Source organism: Choloepus didactylus, chromosome 1 (genome assembly GCF_015220235.1).
Source record: "Choloepus didactylus isolate mChoDid1 chromosome 1, mChoDid1.pri, whole genome shotgun sequence".
Classification (NCBI taxonomy): Eukaryota; Metazoa; Chordata; class Mammalia; order Pilosa; family Megalonychidae; genus Choloepus; species Choloepus didactylus.
In genome coordinates, this window is record NC_051307.1 from 95059163 (window position 1) to 95075635 (window position 16473).

Genomic DNA, 16473 nt, shown 5'->3' on the forward strand with positions numbered 1-16473 from the left:
TTTTCAGGAAATTATTATAACTTACTCTTCTATCTATAAGGAAAGAAAATTAAATTGCCAGTTGCATCTTCATTGTAAGAACAGCCCTTCCTCTCTCTTCACATAAAGCCATAGCTAGCTCAAATTGTCAGATCAAAATGAACATGCAAACTCTGCACAATCATAGATATTCCAGATTGCATCTTCATTGTAAGAACAGCCCTTCCTCTCTCTTCACATAAAGCCATAGCTAGCTCAAATTGTCAGATCAAAATGAACATGCAAACTCTGCACAATCATAGATATTCCAGATTAAGGAAGCTCCACTGTCCCTCTTTATAGGTGAGGAAACAGGCAGACAGTAAATTGGTCCAACTTTATTGAAAGGTGACTTGTCACAGAAGAGACAATTCAAATAAGAACCGCTCTGTGGTTTTAAACTTGCAGAAATCTGAGTTATGTTTACTACAAAAAAATACATAAAATACATTAATTGAAACTACAATGTGAAAAGAAATTAGAAAAACAAATAGTATATGTTCATTAAATTACACATTTCTTCTTAAGTACTTACAATTGGTTATAGCACTTTTAAAAATTCAAATAAAGTTTGAATTTCATGAGAAAACGTAGTTACTGTAATACGAAAGAAAGATGTCCACATTAGTTATTTCGGCCCCAATTTTCACAAACCACTTTTATCAGGGAATATTATACTAGATTAGCATTTTTAAGTGAGGAAAAGCTCACACAAAGTATTACAGACAAATCACTTCTTGCTTTACAAATGCATAATAAATTCTCTAGACTCCTCTCTCTGTAGAGATCAGCTGCTTGCTATTAAGGCTCTGACCCTCAGTAAGTATAATTAATTTGACATGGGGTAAAAACAAAACAGACTTCAATACAAGAATTTGCTGAAAAAGACATTTCCCGAGGGAGGCTTATCTGATCATTTTGTTAAGCATTTTCTTGATCTTCAAGCTCTTTAAACCCACTCCATTCCCAAGATCACTCTGAAAATGAAAAGAATAGATCTGATGGACATCAGAGCAACCTTCATAATTTCAAGGCAATGTTTTAACTCATCCCTTGTTATTTCATCACATTTCCTACTGACAGTGCCCCCATTCGAACATCTGAAGTGCTTAATAATATGAACTCTTGCTTTCTTTAACTTTAGGTATAACATGTACAACTTTTGAAAAATGTGTTAAGTAAATACCCTTTGAGTCCTGCACTTGCATTTCCTGAAGGACCATATAAAGCATGGGTGCAAGTGGTGTCCTCTGGGGTCTGTCTAATGCTTAACTTTTGTACCAACTATTTAGGTAGGCCCCTTGCTCTTAAGTTTACCTTGAGAGATGAGAATTCAGCATAGAAAACAAATTCAGTTGTCAAACATCTGTTCCTAATGTAGGGCAAGACCATAATACATAGCAAAACTCCATTTATTACTTTTATGCAAATTTAAAAATTAAAAAGAAAATCCAGGCACCAATGTAGATCATAAACCTACTTAGACTCAAACATGGTAAAACAAATTTTTCAGTTTTTCCAGTCTTCTTAAAAGAAGTGTGATGTTTTTGGCTGACAGATTAATCAACATCATAGATCTAATCTGTCATCATACAACACATTTTTGACCTAATAACAGAAAATCATTCTGGTAATCTGACACAAGATTCTAAAACTAAAATTAAAGGCATTCTTTTGGATTCTGTCCTTTAATAATTTTCAGAGAGGAAAACCATGATGAGGCTTCCAGCTTAGTAGAGACATTGATCAAAGGTTGGTAGAAACGGCTGGTTTGCAGACCTTCAGTATTGCTCTTCAACAAATTCAACAGGCCAAGGAGTGTGTTTTTCGCTAATGGGGCTCTCACCCACTCACTGGTTTTGTGCCAGTTTTCCATAGCCTCCTCTCCCAGCATCATAGTCTTGCCGATACTCATCTCGTACCTTAATTAAAAAGAACACAAGTTATAACATAGAGAAGATAGGTATAACAACTATGCTTTCCTCATACACGTTAAATAGCTTTACCTTTCAGATGTTATAGTGTGAGCATTCAAGCAGGACATATAACTTTTTTTTTTTTGAGCAAATAATAGAAAGCTCAATTGCCTTGCAAAGTATTTAAGACTGCCCAGTTATTTTTTAACAAACAGCAGATTCATACTCATTCATCAGTGCTCAACAATAAATAGGGCATTCCAAAGAATATGTATTTAAACTAGACCCTTTAGATAAAAACTTAAAACTCATTTCAGTGCATTTTTCTGCACCCTAGAAGTTTCACTGCTTATGGAAATGTACAGAATATTCCATTTAATGGTTTACAAAAATAATTTACCAATCCCAATGGGTGGTTTTCAGATTTATTTCCAGACAGGGTTATAGGCACAAAGTTATTTCCAAAAGAGTAAATACAAACTGACTAAACACCTGTTACCTGGTCTAGGAACCCAGGCAAAGGCTGAGCCCAGAGAACCTTCTTACATACCTGGCCCCCAGATCGCCCCCGGCCATACTGCCGGCCCTCCTTAAAGCCTGCATCCCAGTCTGTGCGAATGATCCGGTCATCTAGACGAGTTCCATTTATGTACCGCATGGCATTTTCTGCATCTGCTCTTGAATAGTACCTTAAGCGTAATATTAAGGAACACTATATAGCATTTCAACAAATGTTCTTGGAAATAAAGCAACATCTAAGTGAAGCTGAGTTGTAAGAAAAAGTACACAAACTAATCCAAGTGGAGTTCAAAGACAACAATAATTTGGCTGCACAGGCCTGTTTGAAGTTCAGAAGCACTTAAGGAGTCAAATATTTATCCATAGCTACATTGATCGACTTCCTGGATAGTCCTATTAACAATTATTTGGTCCTCTTGTCCCCATATTTTGGTTTGCAAAGTATGTTTAGTGAAGGTTCAGATCAGAAACTGCACAGAGCCTTTTCTAAGAAAAGTGACATCCAAAGTGGAAGCTGCAGAGTCAAAAACAGTCTTAAGAAGGAGGGCCACAGTGCATTATCCAGGTTAGTAGAATCAGATCTACTAAATCTGTCTGTGAATGGTGTTTTTAAAAATCTCTACAAAAAATTATGATTATCAACTGGGTTTAGAAAATGCTGATATAGATTTTTTGTCCTGTCTGTAATTACACATGTAGATAAACAGTCCCTGCAATTCCCGTATCCAACACCTAGAAAATGCCCAGCATATAGTGAGCGCTCAGTAATTTTTTGTTGAATGAATTAAATGAATGCTAGGACAAACTATGAGGAAAAAAAAAAAAAAAAACCCAGTGGTCAATGGTAGCTTCTTTCAGACATTTGCCATTATGATTATTGATCTCTGACCTACAAGGCAAATATGCAGAAACAGTGGTTCTCAGACTCTTTGAATATTAACACTAAATTATAAAATTTTCAGAGATTAATTATCTATTGGGTGGATTTTCTTAGCCTTGTTTTTTCATGGTTGTCCTTGCCCCCCTGTGATGTATTTTTTGCCATCACTACCAAAGGCAAAAGCAAAACCTGGGCCATCTGGTCCCATGTGTCTGGAGGGAAAATGGAAGTAGTTTGCTGAACCCAGAAATACCAAAATTAAAAAGTTGCACATTAGGGTTTCAGGTTCACCTTGATAGCATATTTCTTTCCTTTCCTTCTCAAGACCCACAATAAGACAATAGGAAAGGAACATAAACCTAAAGAATGGAAGAGGCCATCAGCAGATAAGAGACTCAACAGAAGCTGATAAACGAGTGCTAATGGATGAAATTAAAGTCACAGTTTGAAATATTCTTGAAAAGGCTTAAAGAAGGAGAAAGCAATCCCAGGAAATTCTTTAATTCAAAGCTGAGTAAGAAGTGAGGCTATAAATACTGTTTAATTAGGTGTCTCTATGTAGGAAGACGACCTGTAAGCTGGAAGACAAATTAAAAAAAAATTAAAGGGTTCTGAAGGAACTGTCTGGAGGAACCAGATGTTAGCAGGCCAAAATAAAATCCCTTCTCATTCTGACATTTTGGAAGCCCACATACAGCAAAGGCAAGCCAGCAACTTGAGAGCAAGCCTGGGCTGGGTAGTCAGCCTTCTTTTCCCTAATTATGAATGGAAACCCAGGGATTACCAGACATTTGAGGAAATTTTACAGCATAAAATACAACAAAAAAAGAAGAAAAACAAGTAGAACTAACCCCAGATAGGCAAGGGGGCATGGGGCGGGGGGGATCAAAGACACATTAGATCAAGTGTGGGAAATTTCTCAGAATGTAAAGCAAAATGGCAAATAAATAAAAAAACATGAAGGATAAATCTAGGTCTAATAGTTAACAGAAAGAGAATAAAGGATCACAAGTATAGTTTGACTTATAATCAACTAATATACTACAGCTACAAAATGAAATACTATACAGCCATTTAAAAAAGAGGCAGACCTACATGTACTAACTTGGAACAATTTCTAAGATAAGTGAAAAAAATGATAGCACGCAGTATGCTACCACACATCCCAGATTTTTTCCGGCAGGACACTCAAGAGACTGGTAGCTGGCTGCTTCTGGGGAAGGGAGTTAGGGGTTTGTAGTGCTGTGAAGACTATATTTTCACTGCACCCTTAGGACTTTTTTTTTTAATATCATGGACATATCACTTGAAAGATTTTCTTAAATGAATCATAAAGCACAGATTTCAGAACAGAAAGTAAATGTTACCAGCTTTCACAACATGAGCATGTATACACATCAGACCAAAGGCAAGAGGTAGATGAGGGAAGAAGAGGGAGAGGTAAGTGCAGAGATTCTAATAAGTTCATATCCTCACTTATTTTTTTGAACAGGCAACAACCACTCTCAACTCTACCCTAGTTCAGCAGCTACATTAGAGACACAGGAAGGATACTCCACAAAACAAAATCCACATGCTGTTTTTTTCATTTTATCCAGGCCCATAATGATTTTCTTTATGTCACCACTTTTGCTGAAGAGTTCATAGATCTGTTCTTCAGTTGTGTAAAAGGAAAGATTTCCGACATACAACGTACAGCTTTTCTTCAGTAATTTTTCTTGTTCTTCATTGTCACCCTAGAAATGGAGAAAAAGGTAAACAATAGAAAAGACCCTGTTTAAATAATATTCCTCAGTATGATAAAAACTTTCATTAATTCTGACTTGGGCATCAGCTTCTCTCTTCATCCCAATCCACCACAAAATCCCTTGCACAAAAAAAAAAAAAAGAGAGAAGGGTTTACATTCTATGTAGCACTTACGCAAGGTCTAGACACTGCTTTTAGTAGAGGATTAAGGCTCAACAGTTATACCACATGCAACTTTCCTTCCAATGCACTGAGCTGTCATGCAAGTATCATACCTTTTCCCTGCACAATCCATATCCTCAGTAGGGATCCTTCTTTTATGGCCCAAGCTTAAATTCCATATCTTGAGCCAATATGTAAGAAAAAGCTCTCTTATCCTTTATAGAGAAAAATAAATGAACTTCCAGATATAGGGTTCCCCTTGTAATGCTCCCTTAAAGACCGTGCAAAGCAGCAACTGCTTAGATGGTTATATGCTCAAATATTTTTTCTCCGAGTTTAGGAGAAAATATAGTAACCACTGAAAACAAAAGAGATGTCACTTTCTGGGCTTCCTGACTTAGGGGCCAGGATGAAGCTAGAGACAAGAGTATAACTTGGTTTCAGCAAAAATACCTGACAATTCCTGGGGACAAGATGGTCCACCATGGGCTAGACATGGTAATTTAGATGCCTTCACAGAAACCATTGTGGCCACCCCTGGATCTCCTCCAGCCTCTACATTAAGGAGGACAAATGCTGATTAAAAAATAAAAAGCTCACTGGCTAACCTGCTCTCAGGCCCTTCTGACCCAGTAGGGCTCTAACATCAACCATACTCCTGTTTGGATTTAAGATGATCCTTCTTCCACCTAATGGTGGTATACAGCTTACAAGGCAGAAGCTGAGCTGACCCATTATCAACCCTTACAGAGCACTTTCTTAAGAGCCCTTTCTTCTTTTACTACTCCATATGTAATGCTGCCCAGTTTCATTCATTCTGAAAATATGACCTTGCGTTATTCGTCTCTGAATGCTTTGCAAGCAGTGTTCAGAATAATAGCTCTTGTGATCACGTTAGATTAGAGAAATAGAGAAACCATATAAACTCACATCAAAAGAAAACTGATTAAATAAATTACAACACATCTTATATGTGGCCTCTAGAAAAATATACAGCCACATGCAATGATACGGAACATTTCCAAGAAGAAGTGTAAAGTGAAAAAGCACAGAATAGTGAAAAGAGTATGCTCCAAGTTACTAAGTCTGAATATACACAAATATCACACACAAGAAACTGGTAAATATCTGTCTCTGGAAGAATCAGAGACATATATATATGTTAAATCATTTAATTCTCAGAACTGTATGAAGTAGGTTCTAATTTATTATCCTCATTTTACACATGAGGAAAAAGACAGTTAAGTAACTTGTCCAATGTCACACAGCTACTCAGTAGTTGTAGCTGGAATTCAAACCCAGTTTACCTCCAATCCCATAATGCCCTTAAAACTCCACACAATAGTCATTCTATATTAAAAATAAGTTTTCAGAACTTTGAAATGAGACATTAGGACAAGTGGATTCACTGTATATTACTTCTGATATTTGTTAAAATTATGATCAAGAGTCATTTCCTTTTTTCTGCTTTTCTTACACATGTAAGTAATGTCCAAACAAATGGCCTACAGCTTAAGTCAACAGTGGTGTTAAGTATTTACTTAAGGTATTATCAGTGTGGATTCCATTCAAGGAACACTAGAAATTCCACATGGCAGTACTGTACTACTATCTAATTAAAGTGATAGGCTTTAAACTAGAGATGAAATAATAGCAAAAGTCGAATCCTTTCACAGTTCTAATCTTGCAGGATGGTTTAAATTCAAGATGGTTATGATGTGAAACTTTCTAAAATAATAAGAACTGTAAAAGTGGTGGAAATGAAAATCATGCCTGGCACACAGTAAACATTTAAAAACTATTAACCTTTACAATCAGTACTAGAGGGTTGTGAGCTCTTAGGGTGAGGTAATTGTCTTCATTCCCCACCCCACCCTTGCTGGGCAGAATGCTTTTATAACAACACTCAATAAATGTTTATTAAGTAATTGGATTGATAAGTCTACCTCTCCTACACCTGATCTTTGTTGACACCTAAAAGTCCACCATGAATCGCTCTCTAAATTCTGCAGCCTTTTCTCTTCCACAAAATCTCTGACATCTGAAAGTTCCCTCTTCTGAAAACCAGCAGTTCTTGACACCCAGACACCCTCAACGTGCCTAGCTTGGCTGGTCCATCTCTCCACACCGAGGGCTCCCCGACGGCGGAGGCAAGGCTCAAGTCTGTCTCCCACCACTGAGAACACTGTAAGACCTTCCTACTAGAGGAAGGAAAAGACCCAGAGTGCCAAAGGGTATTGTTTCGTTGATCTAATTAAAAAAGAAAAAAAAGGCCCCAATATCTGGGTCCGGAAGGCGCCTCCCAGTACAAGGAACGGCTGCAAGGGAATGGAAAGTGAGCCTCGGACTCCCTTTCTCTGAAAGGAAGTGGCTTCAGTGAGATACAAACGCCCTTCCGCAACCATTCCCTGCCTCCCCCGGCCGCACCACGGCCTCACTTCGCTTTTCGGGACAACAGAAGGATGGAAGACACAATAATGAGACAAGGGTAACCGTTTCTCAGCATTCTGACCCATTCTTCCCTCTCGCGGCTCAGCCTCCCTCACCCGGAAGTGCTGGTCCCGGTACTGGCTCAGCTCCACGTAGGAGTCGCTGCGCAGCGCCTTCAGAAGTCCGCTGGACATAGTGCAAACAGGTGAATGAGGACGCTGCAACAACAGGAGCGCGATAGCGGAGCCGCAGTCGGCACCGGAAATGCGTAAGGCAGATGCAGAAAGCGGAAATTCTAGGGTCCAATCTAAGCGCGTCAGTGTCGTAATCCAGTGGCGTGGATGCAGACGCTGTCCGTCGTCGGGAGTCGCCGATTAGAAGGTGAGAGCGGTGTGTTCCTGGTTCCGGGGCCCTCCGGGTAGGATGGTTCTTCGGCGGCTGCTGGTCTCCCTGCTGAACAGCGCGCAGCTGGTGGAGCGTCTGTCCGAGTCGCGGCCCATCCGGCGTGCGGCTCAACTCACAGCTTTCGCACTGTTGCAGGCCCAGCTGCACGGCCAGGACGCTGTCTGCCGCCTCCGGCGCCTCACGGCTGGGCCCGCGAAATCTCTGGGCCGCCGCGCTGCCCGCTTCAGAGACACCTTCACCCAGGAGCTGCGCCGCGGCCTTCGGGACCGCCCGGGGTCACCGCCAGGTAGCCAGAGGGGCCCAGGCTCAGACCCCTAAGCCCGGGCCTGGCCGGGCCGAGATAACCTGCTTTTCTTTCTTGGCTCCACATCAGTCTCGGCGTTAAGCACTGTGCACGGCTCCGAATTCTGACTCAGATTGTCGTCCTACAGATGTCCCACTCATAGGAAAGCCGAGACCAAACCGACAACACCGTTGAAGCCCTTTGATCGGACAGGGTCCAGTGTGGAGAAAGACCCCGAAGCCTGACGGGTGAAGATAGGCCGGACCCTGATACACGATTTACAGAGAGCCACAGCCGGAAAGAGGTCCTGGTCTCTGCGAATGGGACCGAAACTTTTGATAGATGCTGCTACCTCTGCACTGGAGCCGCCGGGCACTTCTTTCAAGGAAGATTATCGATGGAAAGAGCCCTGCAGCTGCCAAAATACTCTGATTAAATATGTGAGCTGATTAACGGGGTTGAGTGTGATACTTCTCAGGCAGGATGGATTGGGAATCCTGGGGGCTGTAGGTCCATGATATTAGTTAACACTGAGTTCTTACTCTGCTGGTACTTGGTAATTGCATGTTTACAGCCCCTTTCATGTGAGGAAATAGAAGCTACTTCTTAAGTTGTCAAAGGCCTTACAGAGTGGGATGTGAACACAGGCATTTGACTCCAGGGCCTCCATCCTTAATCACAGCTTCTTTGCAGCATTTGCCCTGACCATCAGTGCTTGCCTTCTCCCATTAGTACCAGATATTAGGACTCCTTCTTACTTGGAGAAGTACCTGAGTTCCTATTCTTTCATTTTAGCGGTTATGGGATACAAACTATGACTGGTCCAGCTAATAGACCCATGATTAGGAAATCAGTTGTATTTAGAAATACCCTGTCATTTGGGACTCCTAGCTGAATTTCTGATAATTTCTAATTAGGTTAATCATTGTAATCTAGAAAGCTTGAAGCCACAGGAAAGGCTTTTAGGATGGAGACCACACAGAATTTAACACCTTAGCTTTTCTGACAGTCATGAAGAGTCTACCCTGGGTATTTCAAACTCATGCCTGTAGAGGACAAGCAATAAATGGGGAGGGCACTGTCTGAAACTGGAAAGCCTCTGACCCATCCACAGGGGTAGCAGCTCCTCAGTGCCAGCTGGTTTTTGCTTTGTGGGATTGTGTGGTGCTGGATCTTCTAATTTTTCAGAAGCTGGAAATTAAGTTGCCTAGGAGAAATCTGATTTTTAAAATGTTGACAAATCATTTAATACCTCATGCCTAACAAAATAGTCATTGGCTACCATTTTTACTAGGTTGGCTCTGGCCATGTTTTTCCTTGACAAATGAAATGGAGTAGTGGTTCCAGGCCTGGTGCTACACAGTATTTGGGCTTAAAGGCTATCCAGTCATGTGTTATAATTAGTATTGCTTTCATGCAGGCAGCCCTACTTTTTACTCATTGTTACAGGTTTCTGTATCAGTATCAGTTTAGCAAATCTTCGTAACAATAGGATCCATCTCCCCACCTTCATTATCTTCATTATTAAGGGGATGAGTCATGGACTGACACCATCAATGGATCCTCCTCCCACAGATCCCCTCCCAAACCTGCATCAGGTCCTTTCTGGGAGTAGACCCAGTGATTACTTTGAGAGGCATAAAAAGATGCCCTTCAAATAATTCTGCCGGATGTGTTTGAAACCTGAAAGCTTTCACAAGTGACAAAGCCTTCCATTCTGCCCTGAACACCTACTGGAGTGACTGGCTGTCGTTTTTCCTCTGAGCATGCCCTGGCTTGTCCACAAGGTGTATTTTCTACAATCTTGTTTCAGTTCCCTGGCCATAGGGGACTGGTTTGGAGAGGGCCAATCAGATGCAAACCCTTAGGAATTTATACTCAAGGCAAAGAATTGTTGGTAGCCACATTAACGACTGACCTAAAGAGAAAGTCCTGAAGCTCCTGCCAAGGGATCCTGATTCTGCCCTTTTCAAGTCTTAGTTGCATGACTCTAGATTCTAGGAGATAACTCAGTATCCTCACAATAACAGATTTTTCTCCCTCAGGTTAGTTACAATCAAAAGAGCATTAACTGAACTCATAAACAATCCACTGACAAGATGAGGCATGAGTAGAAAATACCTGAAAAAAAGAGGAACATCTCTCCACCCAATAAGCCACTTCAAGTGGCTATGCCAGTAAAGGGAGAGAGATCCTTAGGGTATTGGCTGTTTGGAAGATAAGGATGACTGAGAAGCTTACAGTCAGAAGCAAGGGAGGAGAAAGTCAATTTTGTCTAAATTGGCCCTGTTTCCATAGACCTGAGAAGGTCAAAGAAGGTACTCTAGGTCCTCCTCCATCCATGCTTAAAAGGAACATTTTTTTTTTCAGTTACAAATAGAGTTGTTTTATCTACTCAGAACGGAAAAACTAAAAGTAGCTTGTTCTCCAGTTTCCTAATGGCTAAACTTTTGATTTGGCATCCCACCCTCCTGTCTTTCCATCAGAAGTGCTATTAAATCCTTTCTGAAGCCAGATGGGCTCCACTCTCCTAATGACTAAAGTCCTGGTTTGGCATCCTGGTCTCCTATCAAAGTTGCTGTCAAAGCCTCCCTCTGCAAGACCAGAGGTAACTCACTGAATTCTCCTTGGAATCTAGCAGTGGGAAGCCTGATGAGCTTGTCCTGCCTACTGCCTCTACCTCTTTGGTCTGGATATCAGAAGCGACTATTAGCAGTCCCCAGCCCAACCCATTACCCTCAACATAAACAAGTACATGCACTGTTGGGTCTCTCTGTACTGGTGGAGACAAAAGGGGAAGCAGTAAGGAAGCAATGAAACTTCCAGACACAGACTGGCCATTTTGTAAGAAAGGAAGGAAAGCAAGTGAAGGGGGGCAGTTCCTTTTTTTCCCTGGAAGAAGCTGTATAGGAACCAAGTTCCTTCTGTTTTTGTAGAAAGGCTCACAGAGAGCAGATAGAGAAAACTGGTCCTTTCTGCTCCAGCTAGAGGTGATTTGATCCCCACCTACCCTTCATTGAGAAGCAGCCTCCAATGTTTATAGCCAATGGACTGCCATCCCACCACCGACTTCAGTTATCTTATTACTGAAATAATAGACCAAACTCTTCCCACCATGCCCAGTGGCAGCAGTCTCCCAGCATCCCTTTCCAAGCTCTAAGCCCTTCTAAGCCCTGCCAAAAGATGGAGGGAAGCAACTAGCCCACTATTCCACAGGCCAATTAAGACTCACCACTTGCTGGTGAAATGCCAACACTTTATGGACAAATTTATTAGAGCTTAGGGACCACCACAATCTACATGGACTGCCACACCAACAGTTCCTCCAGGGAATTCTGAGGGTGTGAACCCAGTTGTGGGGGAGGGGAGAGGCAAAAGTCCCAAGAAGCCCAAAGGAAAGTTTGGGGTCCCACAGTCTGGGGTATCTCCAAGTTACCACTTGATTTAATATCTGTTGGGCAGAAAGCCATCTTTGGCTGGAAAGTAAACAAGTAAGTGCTCACCAGAATAATGAAGTGTCATGAATGGGTACCATAAAGTTCCAAGGAGGGAAATGTCTCGTGGTGTGCTAGAGCCAGCTCGTACTGGCTCATGAAAGCAGATTGTTCACATTTCTTCCCAGCTCCTGGTTCAGTGGCATCGTGTTGGTAGCTTGAATCGACTGTGGTGGGAATATTTACACCATGGAAATCAGCAAATGCTACAAATCAGGTCTCCCATACTCTGCCCCCTCCCCCTCAAAAAAGAGTTAGTTGTTAAACATTTGCCAGCAGGTCAGACGTTCCTCTTCCTCAGTTGGCCTGAGTGAGTTCCAAGAGAGAGGTGGCTCTAGGACCCCAGTGGCAGCCACAGAGCTGCATGCCTGCATGGGGTGTTGCTCTAAGGTAACCAAGGCTTTAGCCAGAAGACAACGAAAAGGACTCAGGCTTCACCTTTTCCATAGGTTTGATCTCCTGCTCTGTGCTGACCTCCAGGTCGCTGATCTTCCCTGTGAGCTAGGTGTCTCTTGTTCTCATTTGGGATGGTAAGAGCATGAGGAGGGAGAATGATGCCAGGCCATAGTGTTTCACACTCCCAGTGGCTGGGGTGGAAGGTACCCGCTGTTGTGGGGAGCAACATGCTTGGGGGTGTTGGTTTGTCATGGGGTTTGCTCTCTATCCCATGAAGAGAGGTTTTAGGCTCTGAACTTGGAGAGTGACCGTACCACACTTAAGAAGAAAGGCCTCTGGGAGCACCAAGTTGTCCTCAAGTGCCATCAGATACTGACTGAGCCCTGCATGTTCTCTTCCCAAAGGGGAGGCTGCCTAAATAGACAGCAATACTGAGGCAGAACATCTGGGTTCTAATCTGGGGAAATGATTCTCAAAGGGCAAGGCACTTTCCCACCATCTCTGTCAGGGACAGTAGAAGAGAGTGGGGAGAAAAGCTTGAAAATGACTTGTTTTGGTAATAAGCAAACACTGAGACAGCAGGCATCAAAATGTCGTGAAATACAAAAACACTCCCCACTTTCATGCTTAAAGAGCTCTGACTGCCCAGCCAGGGTCCATGTGCTATGACTCCAGGAATGGCTCACTGTTAGCTGGCAAGACACCTCAGAGGTTCTCTGATCCATGTAGAGATTGGGGAATGGACTAGGTGAGGAGACGGGGCTTTTTCTCAGAATCACACAGCCAGTAAAGTGGAAGACCAGGGACTAGAACTCAGGTCTCCTGAATCTGAATCACGTTGTCTCTCCTTCACACTTCACTGCTTTCTAGGCACCTGTGAGGCCAACAGGTTGTCATGACAGCAAGAGGTAAGGCATCATGGAAGGTTTAGGAGAGGTCATTCAGGAATGTCATTGGCAGATCATTTCTTTTCACAACCAGGCATTTTGATATATTTAAAACATCACTGTGGCTGAACAGAATAGGTCAAGAGTAGATGTTAGGTACCATTAGTTATGCCAGATTCTTTGGGGACCTTGGCGTCAGGACTTGACTGGTCATATCTTTGGTCTCTGAGGGAAAAGGTGCCCACTAACCCAGAAAGCAGAGCAGCCAACAGCTATGCCCAGGAGAGGCAGAGTGGGAATTCTGGAAAGGAAAAGAAAGGATGAGAACCAGGGCTCTGACCCAACCCAGCTACTCATCTAGAAGGTGGGGTGGCAGATTCTCTGGCTGAAGTTTGGGCAGTGGCTGCTCCATCATTCTGCCAGGTTTCTCCTGCAGCTCCATGATATGAAGGCTGAGGTGGTCCCTCCAAGCCCCACTCAGCAGAGAAGACAAGGCTGGTGGGTCCTCTAGGGTCAAGTGGGGAAACACGAGTGTCTCATTCTTGAGGGGGAAGCCACACCTCTCCACAGCAGGCCGGATGGTGCCAGGGGTCACCACAAAGAGGCGGCAGAGCCATGGCCCGCCAGACGCCTGGCAGGCTGGCTGTCTGGTGAAGTTGTTCAGGGCTTGGCACAGGACCCAGTCCTTGGTCCCACCCATGTCCACCACCTCCACAGGTGACCCCAGGCCTTGGAGGCGTAAGAGGTGCCGGGGGGGCATGTAGGTGTGGGCAAAGAGAAGTGTGTAGTGTGTGGGCATGCCAGGGAGCACAGGTGCATGGACCACCTGCTCCAGGTGCCCCAGGCCAGGCACGAGGCCCCCCTGGTGCAGGCAGCCAAAGAAGAGGGCACCCAGGGCATTGAAGAGGACCAGGGCACCCTTCCAGGGCACCGGTTGGGTCTGCAGACTGCAAAGCAGGACAAGGGGCACCAGAAGGGGGATCAGGAACCGCGCCTCCTGGTGGCTAAAGACAGACAGCAGGGCCAGGGGCACAAAGTAGAGGAGAAGGAGGTGAGACCTGGGACTGGGCAGCAGGCCCTGGGCACCCAGTGCCTTCAGGAAGCTCATTTGTGCAAAGGCCCGGAGGCAGACTGGAAGCTGTTGCCATGCAGCCTGCAGGGCCTGGCCATGCAACACCCCGAAGAGCAGGAAGCCGTTGACTGCCAGGTGAGTGAGCCGTGCATGTGTGCCATGCTTTGCCAGGTTTTGGGGATCCAGGTTGTAATTCAAGAAGTTGACAGGTGTAAGTACAAGGGTACTAGATGTAGATGGGCTGGAGAAGTACCAGCTGTCGACAGCTACAAATGTTGCCGCTGTGAGGGCCGCTCCTGGGAGCAGCACCAGGGCTTCATGGGTCAGTGTCTTGAAGCTGGGATTCATGGCTCCACAAATGCCCCAGAGGAAGAGGGGGACCAGAGCAAAGGCCAGGAAGGTGGGCCGGTTGAAGAAGCCAGCAGCCACGATGCCCCCGAGAAGCCAGCTGTGCCACCACGGGTCCGGAACAGGCTTCTTGGATGCGAGGCCCCACACTGCACGGGGGGATACCAGCACCAGCAGCCCCGCGAAGAGCAGTCCCTCAATGGCGTTGGAGAAGGTCCTTGTATAGAAGACAAGAGTGACATAGGAGCTGGCCAGCAGGACCAGGGCATTCCAACGCTCTGCCCCCCACAGTGGGGCCAGGTGGTACACAGCTGCGTCCAGGGCAAAGGAGAGGGCAGTGAAGAGGAGCCGGGGAGCCACCAGTAGCACATAGCCACTCACTGGGCCTGGCCAGGGCCCCAGCCGTTCCCAGAGCCGGAGCAGCCAGAAGGCAGAGCCAGAGGTCAGCAGCGGGAAGACCACTGTGCGGCAGGAGCTGTTGGGGCAAAACTCCCAGGGCCGGGCAGCCTCCATACCCAGGACATCCTCTGCAGAGAGAGAAGCAGCGGTGCACTGGGTCCAAGTCATGGGGTGTGATAGGCAGAATTATAGGATGGCCCCCAAGACTTCCCACCCACCCAACCCAGGATACACACTTCCATAATCTCCAGGACTGTGAATATGGTGGATTTTACTCCTGCAATTAGGTTATATTAGATGACACAGCTCACCTTAAAATAGGGAAATTATTGGAGCGGACCTGACCCTAATCACAGAACCCTTTTAAAGCAGAATTTTCTCTAGCTGGTCATAGAAAAGACAGAGATTCAAAGTGTGAGAAGGATTCAGTGCACCATTGCTGGCCTGAAGATGGAGGAGGCCCTTGGTAAGGAATGTGGGTGGCTTCTAGGAGCTGAAAGTGGCCTGTGGCAAGGAAACGGGGACCTTAGTCCCGCAGCCACCTGGAACTAAATTCTGCCAACAAGAATGAGCTGGGGATCCAGGGTCTCCTTGGAGCTGTCTCCGGCGTAACCCTGGCCTGGAGACTTGCTCTCACCAACTTGCTCTCACCTTGCTGGGCAGACACAAGATCACAGAAGGAAGAGGCTGAGGAAAGCTTTCCCCACTGGATGTAGGGAATACCTGGCTTCTAAAGTTGACAGGAACAGCCAGTTATTTTCCATTTTAACTCTTTTTTGTTTGTTTTATTTTAAGAACTGAAAGAACCCCACCTTAGTATTCTTGGCCACACAGCAAGGTGGGAATAAATATTATCATCAGAAAGGCAAACAGCTGGGAGTTCCTGGAGGAGTAGAGGAGGACAGGTCTCCTTTGGGTGCCCACTCAGTGAGTCTGGGTGAGGTGCAGGGTCAGTGCTCACCTGCTCTCCCAGCTCCATCTCATGTCCGTGCCAAATAAGACAATGATAGCACATTTGATCCAAACAGAAACCAGAGTGTTTCATCAACTTGGTAAAGATTAAACTGTGTCAAATTAAAAAAAAAAAAAAGAATGAGCTTGGAGGCAGATTTTTTTTTTCCAAGAGCTTCCAAACAAAAACTCAGTTCAGTCAATCCTACCTTGAGTTCAGCCTTGCTAAACCCTGAGCAGAGAGCCCAGCTGTGTGCCTGACTTCTGACCTACAGAACTGGAAGCTAACAGATGGGTGCTGTTAAGCCACTGAGTTTGTGATAATTTGTTGTGCAGCAATTGAAAATGAATACCAGGAGCTCAGCCCTTCCAAGGCCCCACCCTGGGAAGGGGACAGGAACCACGCCTGGGAGATGAGGTGACAGTGTGCCCTGAAAAAGTATGTGCAGAGCAGGTGGGTTGGTAGGAGGCTCCATTCCTTTCCTCAGATTTGAAGGTCTCAGAAGTCAGAGTCTGCGATAGAGCCTGTAATCCAGGATCGGGGTGCAGGAATGAGGGAAGAGAGT

General features: G+C 44.5%; 3 protein-coding genes across 6 annotated transcripts in view; 1 reads left to right on the forward strand and 2 right to left on the reverse strand.

The window, feature by feature from the left end:
• Positions 1 to 336: 336 nt before the first annotated feature.
• NCBP2 (nuclear cap binding protein subunit 2) lies at positions 337 to 7954 on the reverse strand. Its single transcript, XM_037837767.1, has 4 exons — positions 7789 to 7954; positions 4888 to 5069; positions 2485 to 2623; positions 337 to 1940 (listed from the first exon to the last, which is right to left on the reverse strand). Exons 1-4 carry the CDS (start codon positions 7864 to 7866, stop codon positions 1869 to 1871), a joined length of 471 nt encoding a protein of 156 aa, XP_037693695.1. The 5' UTR covers positions 7867 to 7954; the 3' UTR covers positions 337 to 1868.
• Positions 7682 to 8813, forward strand: NCBP2AS2 (NCBP2 antisense 2 (head to head)). Of its 2 annotated transcripts, XM_037837768.1 has the most exons (2): positions 7682 to 8363; positions 8509 to 8813. In XM_037837768.1, exons 1-2 carry the CDS (start codon positions 8096 to 8098, stop codon positions 8553 to 8555), a joined length of 315 nt encoding a protein of 104 aa, XP_037693696.1. In that variant the 5' UTR covers positions 7682 to 8095; the 3' UTR covers positions 8556 to 8813. The 2 variants fall into 2 exon arrangements, with proteins under 2 accessions (XP_037693696.1, XP_037693699.1); XM_037837771.1 differs by having other exon boundaries at positions 7983 to 8813.
• Positions 8814 to 11630: 2817 nt separating this feature from the next.
• PIGZ (phosphatidylinositol glycan anchor biosynthesis class Z) overlaps positions 11631 to 16473 on the reverse strand; it is a 46968-nt gene continuing 42125 nt past the window's right edge. For 2 of the 3 annotated variants that reach the window (XM_037837762.1, XM_037837760.1), the window contains exons 3-4: positions 15918 to 16020; positions 11631 to 15084 (exon numbers count right to left, since the gene is read on the reverse strand). In XM_037837762.1, coding sequence (XP_037693690.1) covers positions 13487 to 15070 — 1584 coding nt within the window. In that variant the 5' untranslated portion in view covers positions 15071 to 15084; positions 15918 to 16020 and the 3' untranslated portion in view covers positions 11631 to 13486. The remainder of the gene's footprint in view (positions 15085 to 15917; positions 16021 to 16473) is intronic. The other variant, XM_037837766.1, reaches the window with a different exon arrangement.